The sequence below is a fragment of the Balaenoptera musculus genome, chromosome X (genome assembly GCF_009873245.2).
Source record: "Balaenoptera musculus isolate JJ_BM4_2016_0621 chromosome X, mBalMus1.pri.v3, whole genome shotgun sequence".
Taxonomy (NCBI): Eukaryota; Metazoa; Chordata; class Mammalia; order Artiodactyla; family Balaenopteridae; genus Balaenoptera; species Balaenoptera musculus.
In genome coordinates this window covers 17,747,815-17,765,307 of record NC_045806.1, presented here as the reverse complement: position 1 = coordinate 17,765,307, position 17,493 = coordinate 17,747,815, and the positions used below count along the sequence as shown (strand labels likewise).

The 17,493-nt window shown below is 32.3% G+C and overlaps 1 protein-coding gene across 4 annotated transcripts in view; it reads right to left on the bottom strand.

Annotated features, from left to right (window-relative positions):
* Positions 1 to 17,493, bottom strand: part of CNKSR2 (connector enhancer of kinase suppressor of Ras 2) — a 259,346-nt gene that overhangs the window by 104,312 nt on the left and 137,541 nt on the right. For 2 of the 4 annotated variants that reach the window (XM_036840306.1, XM_036840307.1), the window contains exons 9-11: positions 16,834 to 16,980; positions 6,542 to 6,675; positions 1,679 to 1,890 (exon numbers count right to left, since the gene is read on the bottom strand). In XM_036840306.1, the coding sequence (XP_036696201.1) occupies positions 1,679 to 1,890; positions 6,542 to 6,675; positions 16,834 to 16,980 (493 nt within the window). The remainder of the gene's footprint in view (positions 1 to 1,678; positions 1,891 to 6,541; positions 6,676 to 16,833; positions 16,981 to 17,493) is intronic. The other 2 variants (XM_036840308.1, XM_036840309.1) reach the window with 1 other exon arrangement.

Here is a 17,493-nt window from a genome sequence, read left to right as displayed (position 1 = left end):
AAGTATCTATAAGTATCTCTAGTGAAAGTTCAGACTATATGACCAAAAGTAAAAGAACTTTTGCTTTTACTTCCTTATCCCTCTTTTAAGCATATATACATTTCTTTTCTCCTAAGTGGTTTATAAAAGTACATCAAGTATCTATAGGATATCTACTTTTTCTAAAATTTAAATGGTATTCTATTTTATTGGAAGAGATATGATCTGTGGAACATGATAGCACTAGGTGCTTTAAACCACAGTCTGAAGGAACTAACAATTCATAGCCATTTAAGTAAGCACTTAGTAAACTATTTTTTTATAAAGCTGTCAATAATCAACTTCATCTGGTGACTATAAGTTCCCCTTAAATTAAACATTCTTATCTACTTCAACAAAAGTAGAAAATAGCCAGAAAATTCTGGGACATAACAAAAGAAGAGTTGCTATACATTAATGCCTATCCAATAATAGGTAGTCAATAAGTACTTGTGGAACGAATGAACAAAAATAAAAATCTCATGTGATGGGGCAGGGGCAGGGATAAAAAGATGGCAGGCCTCTATACTGCAGAGGTTTACAATATAATAGTGGAGAAAAGCAAAAGTGCAAATACCTTCAATTTATGACAGTTCAAAATAAGTGCCACCAGAGTAGTATAATTGAGGAGGAGCACATGATAAAACAGCACATGTACAGAGAATAACACAAAGCAAGATAGGTACGGTTCCTATTATTTAGGATCGGTTTGGCCAAAACGTTTCATACATAATTATTACCAAAGAGATGTAAGGAAATAGGGCGTGGGTAATAAGGTATGTAATCTTTCGGAACCACAGGAGGGAGGCATACGGCCATAGTGAAAAAGTAAGGGAGGCAGGTGGAAAGAGAAAGTTAGAAACAACTTTCCTTCTGCTCAGCTCCCACTGATCAAGCCTGGACTAATCAGCAAGGATCCTGCCCCTGCCCCAAAACTGAAAAGGAAGGAGCATAGAATTCCAGTTCAGTACACTCCTTCTTGCAATAGGACCATAGGTGTTACTACTTTAACTTTAGGCAACTTTATCTGCAGATCTTTCAGCTACACTATATCAATTTTAAGTATTTGTGACTGGGTTACTTTCTTGGTCATGCATGGAAAAACAGGAGTCAGATAAAAAATCCTGGGACATGGTAACTCTAGGCCCATCTTTGCTTTAAATACATTATGTCCTTCCTATTTAAAATCCACTCAAAATTTACAGCGTCTTATAAAAAACAAAAATTGACATGAGATTTTACCCAGAAAAGTCCATCTAAAGATTTTTTAATACCTGAGAAATAAGGAAATTTTATTTTAAATAAGTCATGTTAACAGTAAATATTCATTAAAAAAAGGGAAAAAAACCCCTTGAACTAGTCCAGTTTGGCAACACCTGATCTACAAAAATTACATGTGAGTCAAAAAGGTTTCCGTAAATCATTAATGAGTTAAAATGCTACCTACTCTTCTTGCTTATTTTTGGAAAACTTAGAATAATTTTTAACGTCATGCCTCATATTGTTGAGATTCCACTTGGAAGCACACGACAGACACAGATCAATTATAAAGATTCAAAAGCTATCAAGTAATTTTCACAACCCAAAAGCCTAGGAAAAGAAATTGAGGTTCCCATACCAGACATAAGCTCTTTCGTCAATGTAAGAGAAGAACTCTTACCATAAGTTGGGGTGCTTTCTCGTCTTCCTTGACTACTTGATCTTCCCTTTTCATATTCATAACAATACAAGACAGTATCTTCCTCCACAATATTAAACCTCTTTCGATATTCCTGATCCAGAAATGAATTTGGTGATTCAGATCCCTTATGCACTGGCTTGCCCACCATGTGTCCTCTGAGGTCTTCACAAGGAAGGTTTCCTTTTTCATCCCTAAAGAAAGGGTAAAGGAGAAGGATGTAGAAAAGTGTTACAGTGGTAAAATGACAGAGACAGTCTAAAGTAGTAATAATATCCTTCCTATATATCTTCTGATCTTTCCAAACTTTCTTTGAGGTTTATAGGGCAACTTTAAATTATTCCTGTTTTGCAGGAAAAAAAATGCCAAGGCTCAGAGAGGTTAAATGACTAGCCTAAAGGTTACACAGCTAGACATGGGCCATGGATCTTCTAACTCCTGCTCTAGTCCATGTTCAATACTATGGCACATAAAAGAAATCATCTTAGCTCATAAATTGCTTTTAGTGCTTAAGAAAATAGGTATAATGTTAACAATGCTAACAATGTAGCTTTCTTCTGCCAGTTTATCTAATTGATTCATGGTAATATTTGCACTGCTTAAAAACAAAGATGTATTTAAGAACTGCCACTTCTGTGAGGGTACTGTGACCTTAAGAACCAAGTTAGCACTATATAAACTGGTGTTGTACGAATTTCAAACAGCTTGTTATTAATTTAAAATAAACCTTAATGAAAAGAATTATCCTCTGTATTTAAACGGTATTATCTCATTTAATAGTAAAAAAAGATTGTTCATGGAACTCATTCTAAATGGATATATCAAAATTTAATTACACATCAGCAACATTTCTTGTGGAGAGAGGGTGGAGAAACCTTATTATATATAGAGTTTAAAAATGGGATTTAAGATGATGGCAAGTTGATTTTTTTTTTCTATAGGATTCTGAAGTGAAAAATCTCTAATTTAAATTTATGGGATCCCTAAAACTGTTACTCACACATAGTAAATATTAATCACACAGCCCAGGTGATTGGGACAATAATGAGTGGTATTTTGGTAGAAATATTCCATTTAGGATTAGTTAAAATGAACCTTGCTTATTTTATGATAATTTCACTGACTAGCTATAAAATTTCTGTTAGAAAAGCTCATATTCTAGAACATGACTATGGATGTAAATGCAATGTTTCTTTCCTTGTTTATCACTAATTTTATTTCTTCCTAGTTCTTAATTGTTTCCAGTTCTACCCTAAACAGTGCCATGAATACTATCAAACCAGCTAAAATTTAATTTTAAGTGCCAAGACTGAAATCTTAAATCCACAGAATAAACTGAATTATAACAAGACAGACAAAAATAACAAATTTTTAAGTGACCTATTAAGTCTTATGAGATGGTGATGAGCTTATAAATCTAATGTCAATTCTAAAATATGAGTTTCAGTTCAGCAAAAATATTATACTTTTACACTACAGTATACTATACTTCTCTCTCAGTATACAAATGTCTAGGTTGGGTTTGTCCAAATGAAGAGAACTATATTCCTAATATTTGAACTATGTAGAAAGTAGTAAATAATATTCTCAAGACTGACTGAATCAGCAAGCTGTCACTCTTTTATTTTTTTAAATAAAAGTATTTCTTATTACCAGATTGTAACTATGAAAGTAGTTCTTAGGCAACACAAAGAAAATGAATATAAAATCCAGGCACAATTTTATTTTCGGCTAGCTAAAAACTTTTCCTGAACAAATTGCCTGGCGCTTTTTGTTAGTTAGTCCTCTAGCAAAAAGAAACTGACACTGCAATTAGCTTGGAAACAGCCCTAATGAACTTGGGGCACTGGGGAAGGTTACGCCTATCCATAAATGGGCAGACGTTTCTGTCAGGCCTGTGACATGCATGTTAATGCAGCTGAGATCAGAGGGTGATTCAGCCCTAGTTAATTCACCATGCTCTACTTATAAGGACACACCCTGTGGTAGAAAATGGGAAGGGCTGGTATTCCTCACTCCATAATGATATGAAAGAGAGGCCTTCTACCAACAAAGAAGATTTATTAGACATATCTATATGGAATGAATTCAATAAAGTTGAATTAAGAAAAGTACAGATCAAAACCAAACTTTGCAGTAGAATGAATTGGTACACGTATTGCGTATATAAGTGGGTGTGCCCGTGTGTATATGTACTCACATTATGAACCCTGAATAACTCAACATATTAATTTGTACTGCTATAAAAATTTTATTAATGTTATACATCTATACATATATATAATAAATCTACACTTTTGCTCTAAAAAGGATTTAAGGGAACAGATGGAAAGTTAGAGCACTGCTTCACTGGACTATCTTTATATTTAATGGCTCACAGTAAAATTAATAAGAGAAATTAGTATTTAAACTTCATAGTTGTGCAAGACCTACAAATTCTCGGTTTTCATGATAGAAAAAGAAATTTGGTTAAGTATAAAAGTTCACTGTATACTATGATAATGAAATTGTATACAGTCACATAATAAAAAACTGACCAAATTTCACTCACTTCACATACATGAGTGTTTTCTCTTTTAGAGAAAAAGTCACTTTTGCAATCACATTCTTTTTCTGGAATAAATGTGTTCAAAGAATTATAATCACATGAAAAAAAGTCTACCTAATTTGACAACTAGTCCTACCATTTTTAAGGTTTTTTGGTTTTAAGATGAGAAAGCTTTTATTATTTACAATTCAAATTATCACCAAAATGCCTATCTTACATAAACAAAAGTTTTTAATGTAGGAAAAAATAAACATTCAGATGAGTTAAATTAGGTGAGCCTCATTCATCCTCAAAAAGAGAAAAAAAAAAGCCACAGCTGTATCTGTAAAAGAATGACAAATGCAAAAAGTTTTATGACTATAACTTCAAGTCAAACCAGAAAATGCAGATAATTTATATGAGGCTGTGGTACAAAGGGACTCTCACGCACATATATTCTAACTGGGCTATATCAAACGATTGTGTGACTAGGGAACTAATAATTTGACTCAAAAGTATTTAGAACATTCTGTTAAATTACACACTAGACTAAGAATCAATTAAGGTGACAGATAATACCCTAATTATGAATTTTACTGAAAAGTATGGAACGTTCAAGCAATACTACCAAAACAAGTACCACTATGCTGACACTTCAATCTCTTGCATTCTCCTGTTTTTGTAAACAGCATGTTTAAAGCTTTTTATTGACTTCAATATATTGCCTTCATCATATCTGCACCACACTTAGAGGACAGAACTGGATTCTTTAACTCCTTTGTCTTCTGAAGTACATTTTAAATACATTCTGTCTAGGAAATACTCTCTTTATTATAAGTTCCTCCCTATCCAAGAGACAAGGAAAGAATATCAAAAAACTGCAGAGACTTGCTAAAAATAATTTTCTGATGTTTATCTGTACATGTAGCCCTCTGAAGAATAAGGTCTTTTAAATAATCATTTGCACTGAAATAAAAATCTTTCCCATTAAAATGAAAACAAACCAAAAGAGTCATTTCCTATTTGAAACACACATGCTTTTATTGCTCCTCTTACAAGAGTATTCAAAAAGTCTGACACTATCTTAATAGAATTAAAATTCAACTTGAATTTGACTAGGTTATCAGATGAATTTGTACATCTGATTGTAAATTTAACATAAGACTGTAAATTATATATTAGAACGATTTTTGAAACACCAGCTTAGTAAATTGTATCTTCTCACAAACCATGTTCTCACAACCACATTTAATTCTCAAAAAAAGACCTAAAATGTTAATAAAATTGACTGCAGTTTTATTACTAGATGACAACACAGTATTTGCAGACATGCCATGTTGTCATGTAGCATTTAGATGGTAAAATGTCAGTACCATCATATCCAAGAGAATGAAACATTAGGTGTACTAAAGTAAAGAATAGTGAAAATTAATTAAAACAAGGAATTTCAGTACTTTTATTTATTAAAGAATTTTAATATTAAGTATAGCTTGAAAACAAGAGACCTTAAATTATTGTTTTTGAATGACTGCACAACTAATTTAAAAACTGAATCAAATACTTTGTGATTGGTATTAATTATCCCCATTTAGTGCTGGCCCTTTTCCATAATTTTTGTATTCCACAAGGCTGGAAATCATAATGCTTTTGGACAAAATGCATGATGGCACAAAGTTATAGTCTTCCACCTGCCAAGAATTTCAAATAGGAATTTGGAACATGAAATGGAGATACAGCTTCCAGAAATCTGAAAATAGACTTTAAAGGCAACTCATTCTCTTGCAAACTCTCTCTACTTTCTGAAAAAAACACTAATGAACTAACCAAGTGGAAACTGTAGATACAGAGGTATTGGGGGAAGAAACACTCTCCCTCATCATCATCCAAGAAAAAAAAATCTTCCTCATTACATACATTTAAGAAAGCATAGAAGTTATCTCTAACTTTCTCTTTTAGAAATAAAGTATGAAATGCTTCAAAGTAACTTGAGATTTCCTGGGGCTTCTTACCAAAGAGCCTCACTTATTTTTTCCTTACTAAAATAATCCTAGCTGTTATTTTATATTAGTTTCCTATTATGTGAGATAATGCTTATAAGATATTTAATGTAGAGTGCTTAATACAAATTAGTTATTGTTATTGTTATTATTAACTAGAGCACAGTCTCTATAATGCAATGATTTTCCAGAATGTGCTCAGAATTCTTAACTGAGAAAATGTTCAAGGTGTTTCGTGAGAATTTACTTCACAGTTTACAAGCACTTAGGTTAGTCTTTAGCTAGAAGCTATGTAGAACAACATGATGGTTAGTTGTATACCTGGGAATATACGGTTCTGCAGGAGGAGGGGGAATGTAGAGATCCTGGAGGGCGGAACTGTCTCTTTTGGTGGGTGTACTGATGGTGCTGGAAGGCGTGGCAACGCTGCTTGTGGGACTTCTAGGTATAAGAGGCTGGTTAAAATGAAAAAGAAAATACATACGCACACAAACAACACACAAAACAACAACAACAATGACACATAGTTATCATTTTTAAATGATCTATTTCTACAAAGTTTTTGAACTTGGCTGAAATCAAGAAGCATGTTATTTAGCACATGGATATTCCTTTGAGTCTCCAAAAACAAAAAATTTATCACTTTAGAGGTTTTCACTTAGTTCCTAACTCACCTTATTGTATGGCATAACCGCGTAAAAGCTATTTATAAGGTAAATCTATCATGCAGTGTTTCATAATGGGGAGATTTATCTCACAGTCAGAAACGTATTTAAATTTGCTTTGTTAGAATCCCCACTTTTGAAAGAAAGATAATAAAGAGTAACTTCCAAAAAAATTAGTTCACTCACATCCTGACTGGTATACAAGAAAGATAATTCAGATCGTTTCCCAAAAAAGATACATTACACTCCTAAGTCAGTAGAATGTGACAGATTCTCAAAAAAGTTTACAAAAATGGAGTATGAAAGGCCAATACGAGAGAATATTTTCTAGGAAAATGTAATTTTTTCATAAATATAAACAACACTGTCCTCTCAAAGTCATTTTATGGTACATCTTCAAAAGTATGGTGATTAGTGTGACACAATCATTTCATTTTTCATAGGCACACACATTTACCATTGTTTAAAATAATTTTTAGTTGCATACCTATAGATCTCATTTTCATGCCTGTATTTACTTATTAAATAAGTTTTTTAAAAAATTAAGATTCTCTATATACTGAATGAAGCAATACATCAGGATGCATTAACTTACGAGCACTCCCAATTCTAAACGTCACAGCATTTGGAAATGATATTGTGGTTCGAGAAATTATTCTAAAGTGAAACTAAAATTCACAAATTTTCATGTTTATCTTACAGATCTTACTGCTTAGCTACATATACAATAACATATTAAAAAATAAGAACTTTAATGCAATTGCAAACAAAAATAATGATCACAAAATTAACTGTATCTTCACATGACAAGATGTTGCCATTTTAGCCAGTATGAAAACACTTTTTAGCATACCTATGTAGACCCATAGTTCTATTACTTTAACACGTATTGCTGGACACTCAAAAAATGGCATAGTACAACTATTTCATATTGTGACAATACTTTTGTACAGATAAACAAAATTTGTTCAAAAATCCAAGCATAAATACAATGTACAATGTAGGTCACTGGGGTAGGCTACATAGTTTATGACTCAGTTCATGGTTTTTGACCTTCCTTTTTACACAGCTCACCTTAATAGCTCGAAATCACACATCCTGCCAAAATGACGGTTAAGTTTTAATCTATGTGAAATAGAAATTAAAGAAAGAGAGAGAGAAGGGAAAAATAATTGATAATTTATTTTGGGACTCTACAATATTCTATCTTATATGATGTAAAAAAATAGGAAGTTTACATGTTGAGGAATTTTGATATATTTTGAAAGTACACAGTAAAGACTGTTATGTTTAACTATGCGTGTCTTTTAGAAACAAAAATTTTGGCAATGGGAAATCCTGAAATTTATATAGGTAATCAGGAGTTGCCTATACAGATGAACACCATGAAGCCTGAGGAAATAAAGAATTATATTCTTTCTAAGGATGTATTACATGCCTCTACAACAGATCTTTGAATGATAGGACCTTTTTTTTTTAAACTGGAGTAAAATTGCTTTACAATGTTGTGTTAGTTTCTGTTGTACATTGAAGTGAATCAGCTATATGTATACCTATATCCCCTCCCTCTTGGGCCTCCCTCCCACTCCCCCTCCATCCCACCCATCTAGGTCGTCACGGAGCACCAAGCTGAGCTCCCTGTACTATACAGCAGGTTCCCACTAGCTATCTATTTTACACATGGTAGTGTATTTATGAGGTTTGATAGGACCTTTAGATCAAGTGTGATCTGTGATGTGACTCTGTTTATAATTGTTTCCTCTCTGTCAGGACATCTTGGTATTAAATACAAATGACATTAAAGAACAAGTCTAACCAAAATTTAATCATTATAGAACTGTAAAGAAAACATTCATTACACAGTACATTACTTGCCAAAACTTTCTATAACAGATGCACTGTGAGAGAAAAACTTATATTCAGTATGCTTTTAAAATGCTCTAATATGCTCTTATTTTAAAATATCCTAACACTACAAGTGAACTTAAAAACAAGTTCTAAACACACAAGCATTTAAAAAAATAATCTAACAAACTTTTATTCTCTTTCTTCTTTTCTAGGGTCACTACTTCTATTTTGAAGACCTCTCTCCTTTTATTTTACCACCTGTAGAACTAAAGGTAATTTCTCCTGGTTAGTACCTATCCCTGCCCTCCCCAAACAAAGAGGAAGGAAGGAAGGAAGGAAAAAAGGAAAAAAGGAGAAGTAGTAGTCAATGATTACAAGTATATTTTAAATACCTCTGAAGTGTGAGGTAAGGACCAACAAAATATTTTATTCTGCCTGGACTATTACCAGGATTGTCTATTTAGTGTACTTGTTCCTTCTCGTTCCAGGAAATTTAAATATTAGCCTTGTCAACTTCCTTCAAATTGATATTTTCTCTAGGTTTCTATTTTCAACACGGAGTTGCTATTAATGTCCTCAGTTAACACAGTTAGTTAAATTAGCAAAAACGTAGAAGAAAAAGACTCTTAGATAGGCTTAAACAGATAACAGGTTTGATAGTGCCAGCTGGTTCAATTAATTGAAGTGGTTGAAAAAAACAACTTCTTTCAGAGAAAGAAGAAATTAGTCAATCGTGTTGTTTAACTCTTACTGGCTAGTTATTTTATTAACTGGTAAATCATAGAAAACATTTAAACTGGTTTATCATGCAGATATCATCTGGCTAATCAGTATCCCTTGTACAGGTAAAACACATGGTAAATACTAAATATATTCATTGTATTTTTGTCTACTAATTGTACTATTTTTGTCAAGCTAATCCAAGCTAAAAAGTAAACATTATTCTTGAGAATCTCATCTAAAAAAAGACATTAAGCAATGGAAAAATAAAATACGGTAAAATAGAAGCTTCATGGGAAAATGGAAATAGCTACTTAACCCCAAAGGAAATTTGTGATAATTTAAAATTATAATGTCTTAAAAATGTTCTAACTTTGGACAAGAATTGAAAGGGTACAAAATTAAATGACTAAAAGAATGAAGAAGGCGTTAAAGAACATTAGAAAGATAGGCAAAATGTGACTAAATGAAGCACAGAATAAATGATGCTATAAGCTGAAATTATCAGTGAGAAATTCCTAGTTGTAACAAGTGCCATTAAAATTACACCTATTACCGATAACCAACAAGTACGTGAAAATACACAAAAAGTGACAAATACAGCTTCCCTCAAATCAAAAAAGTTCTCTCAGCGTTTAATTCAAAATTTAATAGACATATGCCTTAGTTTCAGAAAAAATACCTAAATATGTAAGTATAATAGTGCAGAAGGATAGCTCTTCCTACCTTGGTAACATTTAGTTTTAATCATTTCTTCGTAACATAGTATAAGAGAAGTAGTTACCGTTGTACTATAAAGAACTTCCAATATAAGGGGAAAAAATAGAACTAAAGGGTAATACTTTTTTATTTTACCACTTTGCCTTTTGATTCTTTCTCTTAACTGGTAAAATCTGCATAGGAAGAGAATTAAGAGCTATCATCACTTACGGATAAAATACAAGGGTATTTTAAGACTGCATCTTCTTACTCAAGTAAGTATGAAGCTTCAGTATAACTTGATCCACTACGGCATGCAATCAAGTATGATATGGATCCATTTTGGATTCTATCCAAGAGGGTTTATTTCCTGGAAAGACCTTGCCATAAAATTTATTTTTCATATCTAAATCGTCCTACTGACATAAAGTTTTCCTTCCAGATTCAATGAGGCTCCAACAGGGAGGACATATTTTGCACATATGTTGTTACTCTTCTAAAATAAATCTATGATAGATTTTGGGGGCACTGGCATGCATCTCTTAAAATATCCAAATCCTAAATAAAATGATCATATGCATCTCTTCAAATATACATTTATAACCTTAGGTCAATTAATGATAACTTACTACTGTGAACAGGACTCAGAAATTTATTAGGTTACGTACACATACATTTTTCATATTGTCCGTTTAAACTACATAAATACCTTCAAATTGTATCCCACAATATGGTACGGCACAAATCTTCCTCTGAATCATGAGTGATGACTCACTATAGTGATAATATCCTACTCATCCAGTTTAAACATCACTGGGAGACTGTGATTATTATAAAATAAAATTTTCAGCTTTGGAAAGGGATCACTGAAATCTCACGTTAAATCCTCTTATGGCTCAGGTCTTTTCCTTGTGTCCCCGATTCTAACATCTCTAAGGTAACTGAGCACACCTGGAAGGTATTAATGTACCTCTGAAAACACTACGGTTTTAAAGACTATGAGAAAAGAACGTCTATACTTTAAAAACTACATCTGATGTTAAAGGTTTTATTTGAAACATTTTACATTTTAACAACTCTTGGCAAGTGTATCTTAATTTAGTTGTCCTCTATCTGGTAAGTGACCCAGCTTTCATAGAGCTATATAAAGTCTTGAATGAAACCAATGACATAAAGACAGCCCCATGTTGAAGATTAAAACAGTGCATTACACATTATGTAGTTATCTCTAAAATTCACTAATGCAAATATCACAAAGAGTTTGCTTTGTCTTCCAGGGGGAAAATACTCATTGAAATATGAATGATTACATCAAGTATAAAACCTGGCCATTTATTTTATTCACTCTTGGGAAAAAGCACAGACTCAAATGGATCACAATATCCCATTATTCTAGCACAGAACATTCACACAAGTCCTTATTCAGTTCAAACACGTTTTTATTATAATTCCCAATACAAGTACCAAAATATTGTTTTATGTTAGCAACTCTGAGTCATCTAAACAAATGCTCCAGAGAAAATGTATTCTGGATTTTGGGAGGCAAGAAGTTGCATACAATCTCGTAAATTTCTTGATCATGTAAAGAATGTTAGATCTAATTTGGAAAATTATTGGGCATAATTTTTCCTGGGCAAACTTTTCTTAAGTAGTAAATTATTTGAAAAGAGCTTAAGCAAGAGAAACACTTGTATTCAAAATTCTCCCACTCAGTTTTTTCACAGCTTTTTCTAGAATCCAAAGTTATAAATACAAAAGATTTGAGTCTTCTTTTTTAAGCATGTAATCTTCCCTTTCCTATCAGACTACAAAGAAAACAAACATTTTTTCCAAGCATATATTTGATCAGGAAGCTATATCTATATAAGTTAAAAATAGATATATGGGCCTAAAAGTAAGTATGTAGTTACACAATGTACAACTAATATAGACTTTAGTGTCACACTACAAAATGGCTTTTTCCAATTAATCATCAAAATTTGCACATTGTACTGAAACTACCACTAGTGTATTTATTGCTGTCCACTCTTATTGGCATAGTTGATACTGCAACATTGAAACTGGACTTGCAATTTTTTCAATTTACAGTAAGCATCATTTTTAGGAAGTTAACTAAAGAAAGAATAGGAAGCTAAAGAATAAAGAAACTAAAAATAATTTTTCATCTTAGGTGATTATTTGTAGTCAGTGTTAACATTTTGAAAGCATTTGGTTGAAAAACACAAATGTGATTTAGATCCTTTAATTAATTTGCTTAAACGCTGGTGAACAAAAATGTAATGTGACAATTGCTTGCAGCTATTTACTAATTTGAGCATGTAAAACATATAATTGTTTCTGCCTCCCAGTCAGCACGTTACATTTCTAGTTAAAACTTATTTTCTTCTCGTGTCATATCTAATATTACTTGTCTTCCTCTTCAAAACATGCTTTTGAAACAAAACTCTCAGAAACATATAAACTTTGCTACCAATGTTTTTTTCAGTCACCCCAACCTGTATCTTTGATATTAAAATAAATTTTATTATTGCTTACGTTTTTTATTTTTACAGAATGACTTTAACCATTCATATCTGTATGTATTTGAAATGCAACAATCAATTAATGTTCTTCAGTCATTACACCAGTTGAAAGACAAAATTGACTCCTATGACTATTTGCTTTCCATTTCTTTTTCTGCTCAAATTTAATTTAAATGTCCTGTAAAAATGGCATCAAAGTAATGCTAAGCAATAAAATTTAAAGTGAAAAGCACAAAAACCACACAAGAAACTATCACATCGACTTAAGAGACTTATGGATTAGAACAGTTTAGGAGCAATTCTAATGATACAGCTTTATATCATTTTATATTAAAAATGTGTTTAATGAAACCTATATCAGTATATCGAATTCCAGCATTGATTTTAGTGATTAGTTTTGAGATGCATTCTCACCAAAAAAAAAGCTGGGTTCCTAAATGTTTTTAAAAGTTGTTGATTCCCAGTGATGATTTCAATCAACATTCTTGCCAGTGTCCAGCTAATTCTCCCATACATCTCTTGTAAGAAGAAAATGACATCACCCGTGCAAGATGGTGACCTATGCACACTAATTTAAAACCACAAACATCAAAAAATATACATTGAGGGCTATCCATAATTCCCCGGGATTTGTGTCATCGAATTGGAAGAACTTGACCATAAGCAATCACCATGCTTACCAAAATCCAGGACATTAGTAGAGGGTGCTACTAAGGACGTGTTTTAAAAACAGTTCTCAGAAAGCAAGGAATTGCTAGTTTGCTTTCTTACAATAAAGATTCTACCTCAGGTAAAACATCTCTACTATATATGAATGGGTGCCGATAACAACAGAATTCAAGTCCAGATTAAATCTGCTTGTAGTATTTGACTAAAGTATCTTTAAGTCCTTCAGTTCTATTGCAAAATGTCTGAGAAGTCAGGAATTTAACAAAAGAGCTGCCAAATTTCATGAAATGTACTAATGAAATTGCTCTGTGAGCATGAAGCTGAATTGTATGCTTTTGCTTATTTGGCTATAATTCCATGAATGATTTTCAAAAGAAAATCCAAATTAAAATTTATCATTGCAGTTAATTAATAATAGAAGCTACTATTTGCTCTAGAACTTTCACTAAAACATGTGATATTCCTCAAAAATCTTCTACCTTAGGGTAGATAAGGTTATGTTTTAGTTATACAGGTACAAATTATTTCCTTATTAGTTTAAAAAATAATTACTCCTTTGTTAGAATGAAGTTGTTCTTTTTTTTAGAGGCATGTATTAGTATCTACCTCCCCATTATACAAACTTTGCCATATTTTATCTGAAAATGCTAAGCCTGGTATTGTATAAGAAAAAGATAAAATAGACATATTGAGGTTAAATAAATGCCACAGATTGTTTCTTTTTGTAAACTCTATTTTAAATAATTCTTAGTAGACTGTTGGTATAGCCTATGAAAAAAGGAATAACCTAATGTCCAATTCTTCAGGTTCGAACACTGAAAATTTATATTTAGGTGAGTTAATGGGCATTTTAGCTCCAACGTCTTCATACACATACCAGAAGCAGCAATACAGTAAGAATGGTACTTATGTCTGCACAGAGGACTGTTGCTACATTAAGCACTTATGTTTCACATCCCAGGTCCTTTCTTAGCCACTAGGAAAAATATGTGGCCCCAGGCAAAGTCACAAAGAATCCAGAACTGCCTGCAAGACCTTCTCATCCCACTATTTCTTTGATTTTTCCCCTTCTGGAAGCGAACCCTCAAGTTTTGTCCATCTTTGGTTGTATACATCCTCTAAAAATTCCGACCACATAGCTTCCATTATGCTTCTGGTTTCTTTTTGCATTTTAGCACAAGCCAAAGCCTTAAGATCAAAAACGAACTCTGTAATGGTACAATTTCAGGTCTTCAAAATAGATTCCAGGGAGATTTGGTGCTGGTGGTGTGGTATGTTAGAGTACTTATCCATTGCCCTTACTCCTAAGACTTTGTTTTACCACCACTTGAAAGTACTTAATTAAAACTAATACTCTTCCTTCTGCTCTGTAAAAAGTCAATTTTCAAAGAAGTTGAAAGCAGGGTCCTCCCCCGCCCCCACTAATAGTATTGTTTATCTATAAGGTGTTGAACTTGGACAATACATTTTAGGTGAACTAAATTCAGTTGAAATAACAAATTTACAAAAACGTCAATACATATATGCACTTATGTAAATGCTGATTTTCTTTTTTTCTGATTTCAGCATTCTGAAAAAGTAAATTTACAAATATACTCAGAGTAACTGAATAGGCAATGAGAAATAAATATAATTAGTGATTTGATGAGGCACATTTCTTGGCATTTAGGAATGAAACTAGAAACAGTGCCTTAAACATCTATTATAATTAAGGAATGATGTAGAGTAATTTAAAAAATTAAAGTCTTTGTTCTCTAGCTTTGAATACACACACCAAATGTATGTGTAGCAAAAAAAAAAAATGCAGGTCTTTCAATTATGTCAGCATTTTCTATAAAATTTTCTTAACTAGATATTATCATTACCTTAATTCTCCAGTTTGTGCTTGTGGAAAGGAATCTAAAAGAGGACCAAATCACCAATTTATTTTCTAGAGATATTCCCTCAAATAGAGTTCACGGATCAACAAGAAACTAGTGTCTTTTTGGTGTTCACCATGAAACAGAAGGTACTAGAGAGAAGTTGTTAAATTTAACCACACATATAGAGAAGGAAACCTAATGGCTGAAAGGGGTCTCTTCTTCAGGGTTCCCACCTCTCGGACTCTGAAGAAGCATCTTTGGGGAAGACATGTCAATAGAAAACTACAGAGTGGAACAACAAAGCAACTTATAATGCAGCGAGAAAATAAAATGATGTGATGGGAAGGTCTGATCTGCTAATCTACGAATTAATGAGTCAAACACTGATCTCTCAACTTTAATGATCACCAAAAATCTTTGATAATAAACATATACTGCAAGTCAAATGCATTTGGACATATTAATATAGTTTTAAAATATAGTTTTACATATATTTGAAAAATAGAAAGATTCACATTAAAAATTTAAAGACCTTAATGTTAGTATATTTTATATGTTTTTATGTTATTTAAGTATAATGCAACTTTGAGGCCAAGTAGGAAAGTTTTAAACAATGAGAAATCATTATAATCTATAAGGCCATTCATATGTAATGAAGAATTTAGGATTTTAGGGAAAAAAATCTAAGAATGGTGTAAGGTACTAATATAGAACAACAACTTACATAGCAGTGATAACAATGGCATTTTCATTTATTGCTTTTCTTTTTAATCTGAACAACAGGCAATGTTCTATTTCAATGGGCAATTTTAATTTTTAAAAATTAACCTTCTATGGAAGGTGATGGTCTTCTATTTTAAAAGTGCAGGTCTTGTGAAGAACAAGAATTTCTTCTATGATATGTTTAAAGATTATAGCCTGACTGAAATGGAAGAAAATGTATTACTTCCTTGTCTTTATCAATCAGAATAATATTTTTATAACTTCCTAGATACCTCTGGTTCTTAATGAATGTAATTTACTGACATCCAGAGTAATATTTTGGAGTGACATTTCACATTGAAGAAAAATGCAGAAATTCTAACGCATCAATTTCCCTATTTTTGCCTCCGTACATGGTAGAAAAGAGAAAAATGATCAGTCAGGAAGAATGAATAGGTACATTTTAATTACTATCTAAAAGTTTCTTTACCTACTGTTTATAAACAACTATTTTTATCTCATGACCTGTTTTTAAAAAATTCTATAAACTATCATCTAGTTTCCTCAAGAATTATATGCGGGTAAAACTTTTAAATAGAAGATTGTATCACAAAGTGAAACCTCTCACTTTCATTTCTATCCACATTTTGGCTTCAAAGAACTTGTGGTTTTTTTGAATTATGCTTTAAATGTTTACAAATTAAGGCAGAGTTCTTTATCATTTGGGTTTTAATTATAGTAACTTTGAGATTTCATCACAATTAAGCCTATTAGGATAAGCTGTGAAGAGATCATTTCATAAACAAAATTTCAAAAGCATACAAGATTAATCTATATGCTGCTGAGATGAGGCACAATAAAGAAGCATTACTGAGATAATCTATGGCTAAAATGATGGTGTATGACTTATGATTAAGCTTCATTACCTGCAGAGCAAGGGGCTTCCATCTCATATTTTTCAGTAAAGCTGGTGCTGAGGTAAGCATGCTCTGAGGTCGCTTTTTCAAAGTTAAGATAACACCACTCGGGTCCTCTCGTAGTGCATTCACCAAATTTTTCAACTGCCACCCCACCTGGTAACCAGCAAAATCATTACAATAAAATTGAGGTACAGTATTCAAAGATTTAATGTTCTCCCCCTTTAATAAGATTAGTAAGAAAAAAAAAGAAAATCACATAATTGGTGTACCATCCTATCAATTTTCAGGAGATAAAAACTCAAGAAAGAAATTTTATTTTTGAGTTGATTAACCATGTTATTGCATTTAGAGTCCATATCATTATGAGATAACATAATGGACATTTACCAGTTGAAGCAGAGACTAAAATGGTATCCTACCAATGGAGTAATTTAGAATTTAAAGAAATTATGTCATCATTAATGCTGCACAAGGTCTAGATCCAAGCTTTGTTCACAAGTACAATTTAAAAATCCGCATGCCTGAAACAAGGATTTGGCAATGTCCTGAGCTTAAGAACTACACCACATGCTTTCTCATCACCATCTTTTAGAGATAAGTGTCCCTACATTAGACTGACATTATACTACCAGTAGCTGGTAGTGACACACCAAGGAAACATTCTGA